This window comes from Capsicum annuum, chromosome 3, assembly GCF_002878395.1.
Source record: "Capsicum annuum cultivar UCD-10X-F1 chromosome 3, UCD10Xv1.1, whole genome shotgun sequence".
NCBI lineage: Eukaryota > Viridiplantae > Streptophyta > Magnoliopsida > Solanales > Solanaceae > Capsicum > Capsicum annuum.
The window spans coordinates 249074107-249087102 of record NC_061113.1 but is presented as its reverse complement, the minus strand read 5'-3'; the positions used below and the strand labels follow the sequence as shown (position 1 = coordinate 249087102).

At 31.6% G+C, this 12996-nt stretch overlaps 1 protein-coding gene across 1 annotated transcript; it reads right to left on the bottom strand.

The window, feature by feature from the left end:
• Positions 1-1941: 1941 nt before the first annotated feature.
• LOC107862486 (pentatricopeptide repeat-containing protein At1g74750) lies at positions 1942-7519 on the bottom strand. The gene is made up of 2 exons (XM_016708085.2): positions 7310-7519; positions 1942-4930 (listed from the first exon to the last, which is right to left on the bottom strand). Exon 2 carries the CDS (start codon positions 4925-4927, stop codon positions 2333-2335), a length of 2595 nt encoding a protein of 864 aa, XP_016563571.1. The 5' UTR covers positions 4928-4930; positions 7310-7519; the 3' UTR covers positions 1942-2332.
• Positions 7520-12996: the final 5477 nt, after the last annotated feature.

The window sequence follows — 12996 nt, the reverse complement described above, 5'->3', positions numbered from 1 at the left end:
ATGCCTTTATTAGCATAATAATTAAAGTCTTTTTCAATATATTGTTACAGTGTTAAAATTTACTATGAATAAGCAGTCATCATATTCATATATATATATATATAGACACATACACACATATATATACACTATATTTTAACAAATAGGTTACTTTTCATGAATTATTTATTTAAAATTAAATATTCGAGAAAAAAAATTATATGTGATATCAAAATACAATCTTGTAACGTGATTCATCTGTCAATTGTTATTATTAATAATAATAAAATAATTTATATATTCTTTAGTCATCATCATCAATGATATTTTCAAATTTATTTAAAGAAAATAAGTGAAAATAAAACAATAGTAATATATAAATCATAAAGAATTATGACGTAAATATAAAATATAATTTTTTAAAAATCAAACATTATATATATATATATATTTGTGTGTGATAGAGATATTTTTGTCATAAAAAAATAATTTTCTGCTTCTGCGCATAAATTTTCTGCTTCTGGTTATTTTTTTTAAAAGCACTTTTGCAAGTTTATGAAATACCATTCTTTTTAAAAGAAGTATTTTTCTCTCAAATTTGGGAAATAAGTAATACCAAACAGGGTATAGCTATAATTCTTCCGTTGGTCATAGACGAGAAGTAAGTAAAAGCCACATTAGTTATCCAAGATTATACATAGTATTTTTTATTCAAACGATTAATTGAGTTGCTATCTAGATTAATTCTTCCGCTGGCCATAGACGAGAAGTAAGTAAAAGGAATTAGCCAAAGCAAGTTGAGTACCTCAGAGGTCAAGCATTATTGAGTTGGAGCATCTGGTAGTAGAGTATGTATTTCGGACCTTACGTGACCATTTGCTCAACAGAGTCCCCTATGTAAATAATTTAACGAATAAATAAGTGATGTGTCGGAAATTACTAGTAAATACCAAGAGTTTTGACTACTTATTACAAAATTGAGCAATTATGCAGTAAAAAGTGATGACAACATTTTCTGTGTATTAAACTAATCGAATTGATTAGCATCTACAAGTCTTTTAGAAACAATCTCTCTACCTTCACCGTACGCTCTACCCTCTCATATCTCACTTGTGAAATTTCACTAGATATATATTATTGTTATATAACACACGTATTTTTAACATTTAAATAAATTCAACTATTATCTTAAATTACGAATTCAGGGGTAACCATGTTGGAGCCCCCTAATCTAAGACTTACGTTTTTAGTATTTTTTTTATTTGAGAAATATGGCGACTTTAGAAGTATGGTCTTTGATAATTCAATTAAACCGCGTTATTGAATCAATCCCTCTTTATTTGAACCGCGTTACAATCAATTAAATATTTGATAATTCACACAACCACATAAGTTAAAAAATAAACTTCGTACTTCTGTCCAATTTTAAAAAGAAGAAACTTTTCTCTTTTTCCAAATATTGGACGACCTTCTGTCCAATTATAAAAAAAGCACCAAAAATAGTGTGATAACGAAAGTCTTCGGTAATAAAATATGCTGAGCAGCCATGCAGAATATTCTAGGAATTATACTGTCTATAACTCACGTAACACTCATCAACGTTGGTTTGGTGTCTTTTCCTACACACTTGGATTTCAATTTTCTAGCTCTCATCCTGGCATTTTCAAAAAGGCATCACTAAAGTTAAATTTAAAACGTAAACATACATGTAATAACAATAATATAATAAATTTTAACATTCTCAGGAGAGTCATGACTCATGAACTGGAGTAAGCCTAGTAATAACTACTCCGCTTTACTCCAAGAATACAATCTATGAACAGTGAATGTGGTACTATGACGAGCAATGGAAGTCAATACTGTCTATCACATTGGCCTAGTAGTGAGCGCTGCGTCAAATAATTGCCTTACATAATACAAGCATGAACAGATTTATTCTATAAGGTAATGCAGCCTTGGGAGTTGGGACAAGCAAACACAACAGAACTCAATTGAACAAAAAAATTAAAGCTGAAGTGGAGCACCTGTCAGTGGTAATACAGAAAGCAGGGGCTAGTTCCTTCTTTTGGTCGATCACGCACCGCATCCAATAGCCAATAATGTGATCAACTATGAAAAGGAACTGGGAAAATGGCCCTGCTTGGTAGAGAACATGATATTACTCCTAATATCCGGTCAGATTCAAACAAAATAGACTCCGGAATATGAGATGAGATAAGAAAAATTTAATTAGGAAAACTAACTGAAAACCATACGAGCTGCACATAATTCAGTACATTCTAATTCCCGAGGAAGACAGTTCCTCTTCCACGACAAAACTGTGATTTATGCTAGAAATTCTTGATACCGAACACTATAGCAAATGCATCCTCTCGACATAAGGCTGGACCAACCATCTAGTGAGAGGCTCCCCGCAACCCACAAAGCACCCTGAGTTCCCATTCTGAGCAAGAAATGGGAAGCCGAACATGTTAAGCAACTCGTGTACTGCCTGCCTCACCATAGAAGATCCAGTCACGCGACTCCTACGGCCCCATCCTGTCACAATATCAATGCGGCTTGGACAAATTCCAGAGATAAGCATCTGTCGGCGAAACCAGGCAAGTGTTCTTGACAGTGCGATGATAGCAGTGCCATCTGACATTACATGGAGGTTTATAAGCCAATAAGAGGAGCTTTTCTCTCTAACTGCATCAGGGTAGACATTCTTGCACGCTGCCACCTCCCAGACCGATCCAGCTTCCTCCTTGAGTCCTGACTTGTGCAGAAAATCAACAACTGAGTCGACGAGACCCCTTTTACTCTCCCTGTCCTCACTATGCATCAGATCCAAAAAGCTGCCCACATGATCCCTCACATTCTGCCCATCCGGTCCTGCTGCTGGCATGGTAAGAAGGAATGTGTGTGCTGGGTGACGTGTAACTGCCATCAGCTCACAACAAAATGACATGTCAAATGATGTTTGCGCTTCTGTGCAGCAGCTGAGGAGCAAGGTATAGGTCTGCAGAGAAGGGTTTAGACCCAATTCAAGCATGCTTTGAAGCAAGTTGTACGCATCAGGCAACCGGTGAACTCTAAGGAAAGCACTCAGCAGAGAATTGCAGGTAGGCACATTGGGGCACAAACCTGCATTAATCATCGCCTGATACCAGTTCCAAGCCTTTTCTACATTCCCAGCCTTTCCCCATAAGTCCACTAGAAGACCATAGACAGGCTCGTCAGGTACCCAATTCTTCCTTTTCATCTCAGTAAAAACTGCCTCAGCTTCCTCCAAATAGCCACAATGGCCAAGCACCTCCATTACAATGCTGTATGTCACCTTGTCTGGCTCAAATCCAGCATTCTGCATGTCCCGATATAACTGTAATGCACTAGAATAGTTCCTTGCTTTTGCATGCAATGCAATCATAATGTTGTAGGTAACCAAGTTTGGTACACAGCCCTGATTAACCATCTCACAGAACAGTTTGTGTGCAGCAGCTAAGTGACCTGCTTTTCCAAGGCAATTGATGATGACACTGTAAGTGAAAGTATCTGGAGAGAGCCCAGCATCTTGCATCCTTTCATACAAGTCCATGGCAACATCAAGATAACCAGCTTTTGCATGGATGTCAATTAAAGTACAATAGGTTACACGGTCAGGTTCAACTCTAGCTTCCTGCATTTGATTAAAGACATGTAATGCTTCACGCAAGTAGTTTGCTCTGCCATAACTGTGAATGAGACGGTTATATGTCACTACATTCGGTTGACATCCATCTTTGACCATTTGCTCAAGCAGCTTGTTAATTTCCCCAAACTGCCTAGCACGTCCCAGGATGCCAACCATGGTGGTATAGGTGTGTCCGTCATGCTTAAATCCTGGTTGCCGCTTCAACCAGTAGAAAAAGCCAAGAGCAACTGCATGATCATGGATCTGCTTAAGAACTTGGTTTGCTTGGTATGGATCTAATGAACAGTTGAGTTTACGAAGAGCATGTTCTGTCTCAGGACTCCAATTAAACTGTTGTATAATGTGAGAAACTGTTCCAACAAGATGGCTACAATTAGAGAACTGCCTGACCATTACTCCTGCATTTGGCAACTTTGTTGCTCGTATTGGCCTGCTGAAACCTTCAGGAATCTCATGCTTAAGCTTTCCTTCAGAGGGACGCACATTTGTCAGGCTACGATTTGGATATGTTCTTGATTTTGGAGGCATTGTCCTCTGGCGGTCACGAGAATCTGCGGTAACACCATGGGTCTCCACTTCTCCAACACTATTGTTCAAAACATGATTTCTGCCTCTGACTGGAATATATTGATCACCTCTGTTGTTTGTGCAATTCGAATTATTCGCAAAGTTCGATGTTACAGGTGTATCAGTAGACGCTTTTCCCTGAAGTTTGTCATTTCTGGAGGTCTTTATATTTGAAGGTCTCACATTGGATACAGGTTTTGTACGATCCACCATATAGTTGTTGGATGAGTTAAGCACTTCGTTTCCATCTAACGTAGGTATCTTATAATTTACCACATCAGATAAAAAACTGACTGCTGCAATACCAGCTCGGACAAACTGGTCTGAGATAGGAGGTGAGGACTGTACAGTAATCTCGGCATCAAAGTTACCATAATTAACAGAGTCTACCCGCCCAGACAACGTAGATGGGGGTATGGCCTGCGGCCTAGAAACTGGAGAGTCTAAAGCCTCATTTTTTTTCGAGCTCACAGCCTTTACAGCATCTCCAGATAATAAGGCACCAACTCCTGCAGAAGCTTTTGACACTAAGTTGGATGATATTTGTGGATGTCGAACCTCATTTCTAGTCTGCGGCTTTTTCGAAATACAAGTGTCATCTTCTGAACAAGTGCAGGAACTTCCATCTGCTGCACTACATCGTGATCCACCTAGAAAAAAAGACCTAGCTGACTGGGAGAGTGTGCCTAGCTGCTTTGCCCGAAGCATAGTCTGCAGGTTAAGTTGTAAAAACCAGGAAAAATAAGTTTTAAAACCTTAAACATGATTGAAATATAATGAAAGTACCAAAAGACGTTCAAGATCTTCAAGACAGCAAAGTCATAAATGAACAAGGAAACACACCAAATTATTTGCACAGCCAGTTCCTTTCATCATGACACAGCAAAATACGAATACAAGGAAATTACGCATTCAAACAATCCTGCATATTAACTTATGTTTCTACAAGAAATTCATAAATTGACAGCTTTTTCTGGAAAAATCAATTTAACTCCTATGACTATGATCCACTTTCTTGGTTGCCTACTTTAGTTAATGGCACATTTATATCATCATAAAATCTCAAAATAAGCATGTCCACATCATCAATCATTGACTCAAAACAGATGGCTAGACAATATCAATATTCATCACCCTCAAAAGTATCATAATATTAGTCATCACATATTCCTCTCACTAACCCTTGGACTTCTTACTGTTGATGCATGATTCCAGTGGACTTCAAGGGGGAAAACAATAGACAGAGAGGTTGAAATAACAGCAACCCATAATACCTAGGACTAACAAAAACAGGAAGTTCCTCAACTATATGACTTATTTATAATAGTTACAGGATCGGTAATGCCAAAAGAGAAAGTTCCATCTCAGCATGTTGAGGCAATGATGAGCTAAGCTTACATTATCATAGGTTTGTAGCATGTTAACAACGTCGAGCACATCTTGTTTTTTACAAAAAGAAATTTGTAGCATGTTAACTACGTCGAGCACATCTTGTTTTTTACAAAAAGAACAAGAAGATTGATCTTAACGAAATTTTAAAAAGTTTCTACAACCCTTTAACAGCTGTATCAATTAAAAGAATTTTCAGAAAACCAAAGCAGAAAATTACATGTTAGATATTAATAAAAGTTATCCCGTGAATTACAAAGACTAAAATGTGTTTATCATATATTGATTCACGTCTGCTTAACAAAAACACACCAAGACACACCGTAAAACCTAGTGACTAGAGTCTACTGTTCAAAATTCCTGGATGTTTAACAGACCAGATTAGTAAGAGAAAAATATACAAGGATTTTGTCCCTCACAGTCATTTAGAAAGGCTCCACATTCTACTAAATATGCAATCCACTTCTCCACACCCAAAAAAAAAAGACAAATGGAGGAAAATAAGAAAATTAAGAAGACAAAAACGTAAAAACGAAGTCTGAATAACTATACATACTCCCTCCGTCCAAACTTATTGTCACAATTTCCTTTTTGAGGGTCAAATGATATGAACTTTGATCACAGTTTAAAATGTAATTTTTCACCATATTGATATGAGAAAATTTGCAATTTGTGGTAATTTTCCTATAGTTTTGAATATCTAAAATTAAATTTTAAAATATCGAATTAATCTAATCTAATTTAGCTTTGAAACAACCTAAGTCGAGGATCTTACAGAAACAGCCTCTCTACCTCCACGAGGTAGTGGTAAGGTTTCCGTACACTCTACCCTCCCTAGACGTCACTTGTGGGATTCCACTGGGTATGTTGTTGTTGTTGCTGTAATTTAACTTTGAAAATTAGTCAAATTAACTATCAAGAAGCGAAACGTGACAACTATTTTGGAACCGAGGAAGTAGCATATAACAACCATTCAATATATTGTGTCCTGGTAAACTATGTTCACTGTAAATAACCCTATTCACCAAGATGCAATTTTGAAATGAAATTGGTTCCTTCCATTTTCGAGAAAAAGCAAAGAACCAAAAAAAGACTCCATCTTTATCAAATTCAGCAGAAACAAAACAACCCCCAACATTCTAAATCATCAATATCAACCAAAACACCATTCCCTCAACACTAATTCAAGAAACAAAAAAAGGAAAAACAGACAAAGATTAAACAGCACAACCCCAAAACAGAAAAAAGAACACAACAAACACTCACCAGAACAAAATCTAATTTAGCTTTGAAAATTAGTCAAAATGACTCGAGAGAAGCAAAACGTGACAACTGTTACGGTACGGAGGGAGCAGCATATAACAACCATTATACATATTCTGTCCTAACTATGTTCAAGGTAAATAACCCTTTTCATCAAGACTAAATTTTCAAATGAAATTGATTCCTTCCATTTTCAAGAAACAGCAAAGAACAATCAAATTCAGCAAAAAACAAACAAATCCCACATTCTAAATCATCAAGATTAAACAACATGACCCCCAAAACAGAAAAAACAACAGAACAAACAGTAACCAGTACAACCGAGAAAAGATCACCAACTACAACTCACATTACATAACAACTCAACAACATAAAGACAGTGATTGAGTAGTAATTCATGAAGAAAAAAAAGATTGAAAGGGAAGAGAGAATGAGTACCTGGGAATAGGTAGACGCGGCTGTAGAGCCAGTAAAAGAATGAAAAAGTAAAAGAAAGGGTTAAAGAGGACGGCGGCTCTTTTTGTGCCGTCAGCTGAATTGAGTTTCCAAGCAATTTGGCGAAACGAGTGGGTTTACCATGACTGTTTAAGGACTATATTGTTTATTTTCCTATTTTTCTGAAATACTATTTTTCATACAGTTTACTTTACACCACCTTTTCTGATATTTTTGGCTATTTCTCTGATGTTCACTTCATCCACGTGTTCTTCCCCTTCACGTTTTAAAATATCACACTCTTATGTGTTCTCTAATCATACAACTCACGCTCGTTTGATAGAGTATATAAAATAAATGTAAAATATAATGTATTAGTAATATTTGTATTAGTAAGGTAAAATACTTCATTGTATTCTTATACTATATCAGTTTTGTAAATTGGATACTTCTACTTACATATTTATCATCTGAACCTACGAAAAAACTACGTTTTATACACTTTTTTTGGAGGTTACACTCTCTCATGTCAGCTGTCACATGTGTCATGTTATCTGTTACGTTAATTTTTTAAAAAAATAGAAAAAGTATTTACATTAAATTCCAAATCATTTTTAAAATGCTACATAACAAATTAAATATTAGAATTAATTTAATTAAATAAGAAGAAATTATAAAATGTAGAAAAATTTGAATAATCATGCTTTTAAAATTTGAAAAATTTGAATAATCATTTTTAAAATAAAACAACAACAACAACAAACCCAGTGTATTCCCACCTAGTGGGGTCTGGGGGGGTAAGATGTACGCAGTCCATACCTCTACCTCTAAAGAAGTAGAAAGGCTGGTTCCGATAGACCCCCGGCTCATTTTTAAAATAAAAAAATAATTATTTAAAGTATACATTAAAAATAATTAAATATTAAAATTAATTTAATTAATTAATTTAAATTAGTAAAAAATAATTAATTAAAATTCTTAACTAATTAATTTATTTAAATTAATTAATTTATCAAATTTGAAATTCTTACCTAATTTAAAAAAAAATTACTTAAATAATTAATTAATTTAAATATGATTTACATATTTAAAATATTTAATTTAAATTAATTGTGGGGGGACGGGCTGGGTGGGGGTGGGGGCTGAGCGGGGTGAGGGTTGCGTAGGGCTAGGTGGGGTGGAGTGGAGGGCTGGAGGAAGAGGGTTGGGTGGGAAAAAAGATTTAAATTTATTATTTTTAAATTTTTAAAAATATTTTTAAATTAAAAAGGATGGAGGAAAAAAAAAAAGAGGATGGGGGTGTAGGGATGGGGACGTGCTGGAGTGGGGTGGGGAGGGAATTTAAAAAAAAAAATTAAAAAAAAAAAATTAAAATGATTTTTAGATTTTTAAAAATTATTTTAAAAATATTTTAAAATTTAAAAAGATGGAGGAAAAGGATCCTTTTTAAAAAAAAAAAAATTTAAAATATTTTAAATTTTTTTAAAAAAATTAAAAATATTTTTAAATTATTTTAAAATTTTTAAAAATATTTTAAAATAATTTTAAAATTTTTAAAAATATTTTTAAATTTAAAAAGATAAAGGAAAAAAAAAGAACCCTTTTTAATTTTTTTAAAAAAAATTAATATTATTTTTATTTTTTAATTATTTTAATATAAAATTGGCCAAAAATTGACCCCCACTCGCACCCCTAGACGATTACACTCTCTTTGTCCTAGTCACCATGACCTTACCACATAGGCAAGGTCAACGATCAAAGGGTGCAAAATACTATTTTTTTTATTGGTTCAAGGGTCCAGATGACAAATATGTAAGTAGAAGTATTCAACTTACAAAACTGACATAGTACAGGGGTCCAATAGAGCATTTTGCCTATTAGTAATACTTGTACTAGTTATGCATATATTATTTCTTATATATTGTTTGATTTGATGTATAAGAAATAATACATCTTATATAATTTCTATAAAAGAAATATTTATTTACAAAAATACCCTTCTTTAATTTTTTACACTTTTTTGCAACAATTTTTTTTTGTCCTCTCGAATATATTTAGTATTGTTGAACTAGTATATAGAGATTTCGGATTAATTGCAAGACCTTCGTCTTTGCGCATGAAATATTATGCCGACGAATTAACATAATCGAAACAAAAATAAAATATAAGACGTAAAATTAAGAAATAGTCTCAACTTTTTTTTTAATTTTTTTAAAGACCCTCGAAGCAAAGCAAAAATATATTACAATTATTTAAATTAATTATTCATTGTTGTAGATTAAAATGATGGGAAAAAATTGTGAAATATTTTGAAAAGATTCACTATAGAAAATTAAAATGGCGGAAAAAAGAATGGTGAAATATTTTGAGAGGAAAATTAAGGGGTATTAAGGTCATTTAATAAGTTAATGCATGTATTGAAGACTTTGCATTACTAAAACATACAAAATGGATGATATTAGTAATACACACCTTAATACACAATAGAGTGTATAACTAATGCTTGCATTAGTTATACATTGACTAACAATTATACCAAACAAGGTATTTATAATATACATTAATTAATACATGCATTATTTTTGTCAATACACTCTACCAAACGATCCCTTATTGATCTTTTCTTAGTGACAAATTCAAAATTTAGAGATTGCACAAATTTAAAAAGTTTAAACATACATTTGACATTCAAGGGTTGTTTGGTAAAGTATATTAAAAAATTAATACATGCACTAGTTTAATGTATATTAATAATACTTTTCTTTGGTATATATTTTACTCTATGTATAACTAATGCAAGCATTAGTACATACTCTATTATTTATTGAGATGTGTATTATTAATATCTTAAAATTTATGCCATTAGTATTGCAGTGGATCTAATGCATACATTAAAATGTTTAACATTAAAATGTTTAAAGACACTATTATTCCTCAAATTTTTTTTTGCATCCTCTCCAACATATATATTGAGGGCATTATGTAAAAAAGTATAGAAATTATTTAATTTATATTATTTTTAATACATCGGACCAAACACAGCACAAGAAAAATGCAAGCATAACTAACACTAACATTGTTAATACAAGCAATACTAATACACCATATTTTGCATTATTCTTATACACTCTACCAAATGACCCCTCAAGGTTTTAAAGTTCTGCCAATGTTAATTTTTATAATTTTTTTTATATAATTATAGTTAATATATGTTAGATTTAATGGATGTCAAAACAACTCAAAAATTGATTTTCGAGTCGCTTTGTCTTTCCTTTCGATTTTACTTGTTACATTTTTTCTTGACTAAAGTCAATTTAACTTTTACGATCTGATTCTTTCTTGATCCATTTAAATAACAAAGTTTTTAATGGATCGAATTATTTTTTCCTAAGCTAAATTAAGTTCGATTAATTTATATTATAAATTTAAATTTTTAAAACTACACGAAAAATATTATAAATTAAAATAATGTCTCAAATTATATGATAGGAAAAAATAAAGTTTTAAATTATTAATCAAAATTCGTACAATTTGAATTTCAAAAGCTAAGAGTGAGGAGTAATTTCTTACCTATTACTCCACTTTCATTATCTATTATTTGATATGGATTACTCGCGTTCTTCTAGGAAATTCTTCTTAATTACTAGGATTATTTTACTAGGTTATGACTTGGTTTTTAGAATTTTAAGCCTCCTCTAACTGACAATAACTTTTAGTTCTATATTTCAAAATAATATTTTTATATTATTCTAATAATATTTATGTATCATTTAAAATAACAAATTTGAGATTTGAAAATTTTAAAAATCAGTATGTTCTCATTGTGAAATTGACGAGAGTATTTATTTTTCCACAAGAGCATGTTAAGAAAAATAATTTTTTTGCTCACACCATAAATAGTTTCACCCGTAATTTAATTCTAGTTTAGTAGGCAATTCAAACTCTACAATTACGTCATAAGAAGAATTGTTGAGATAAACGAAAATAACCATTTAGAGGGTGTTTGGATGTGCTTATAAATTGGTCAAAACAACTTATAAGCACTTTATTGCTTATAATGGTGTTTAGTAAAGTTATAAGTTGCTTAAAATAAATTGATTTTGGCCTTTTTTAAGCCAAAATCAAGAAGCAGCCAAGTAGGTTTTTATTTTTCTGAAATTTTACTTATAAATTACTATTTTGTCCCTTGCATTATATGTTATTCCAATTTTACCCTTAATCAACAATCTTATTTTGTCTTTCAAATAAATAAATGAGCTGATTAGCCCCACTTTGAATAAATGAAAAAAAATTAATGATACAAAATCTTAACGTAACTATGAAGAAATAAATAATCTTTTAATATATAATTATATTTTTCAAACACAAACATTCAACACTTTAAATTTTTTAAAAAATTATTTTTAGCGCACAAATTAATAGATATTCATGAAAATATTTTTTTAATATATATATATATATATTAAAATATATTTTTATTTTAATTTGAATCATTTTAGCAATAAAAATTAATAATAATCAACTGTATATATTATTAACAACTATAAGGGTATTTCAGTCATTTTAACAAAAAAAAGTGAAAAGCATTATTTACCAAACACATTAATAACTCTTTTTAAGTTTCAACACTTTTATCCAAATATTTAACTGTTTATTTTTAAAATAAGTTCAGCACTTTCAAAAACACTTTTTTCAGCCGCTTTTTTTTTCAACTTATGCAAATAAACTTTTTTTAAGCATATTTTTCTTTTTAATTTGTTAAAAAAAAAGTTATCTTTATATAATAAAAAATAATTTATAACTAAATAAATGTAAGAATTATTATTTTAAATCATAAATTTTAAAAAAATTATTTAAATATTATATCAAGTCAAATAATCCCTTAAATTTAATAAAATAGTGCAGTAAGTTGTCAGGTTCTATCTGATTTTGTTTGTTATTACCATAAATAACTGGTCTAATATGACAACATGTCTTGGCCTTCAAGAAAGTCATTTTTTCACCAAGGTCAAACACGGAAAATTATTTTATCAGCAATAACATCTCTTTCTTTTTCATTTTTCTCTTTTGGCCCTGCTAGATGCTCATATATTCATTTTCACCCCATAACTTCTGATATTATCCTCTCTGTTTCTAGGTTTTCTTAACCCCCCCCCCCCCCCCTCCTTTTTTTTGGTTGGTTGGGTGGGGTCGAAATAATCGAGCAAGATTACCTTGTCTCTTTATCTTAAGTAATTTCTAAGTTTAATTAAAATTAGATGTATGTATGGTTTTTTAAGATTAAAAATTATCACATTTGCAAAAGAATATAAGTAAAATGTACTGAGTGTAAAATAAAAGAGGGTCACATAAAACAATATAATTATATATCATGTCGATCGAATCGCTCTATAAGCATGAAATTATGGTGAGTGAATACAACAACAACAAATCTAGTATATTTCCACAACGTGGATATGGTGAGTGAATGTATTAAAAAAAAAAGTTGCAAGAATCATAAATTGATACATATTTTATTTGATTAGAGTGTCTATTAGTAACAGTTTGTCTATCTTAATAAGGTAAGTACAAAGTTGCATATATTTTACCATCGTCAATCCACTTATTAAGAGATTACTAAACGTGTCGCTATTGTTGTTGTAATCACGGCACACTTAGCCAAAGATAGAATAAAATGAAAGAAAAGAAAA

Coding starts and splice junctions, on each gene's coding strand:
- LOC107862486 (XM_016708085.2), bottom strand. CDS start 4,927: ATGCTTCGGGCAAAGCAGCTAGGCACACTCTCCCAGTCAGCTAGGTCT.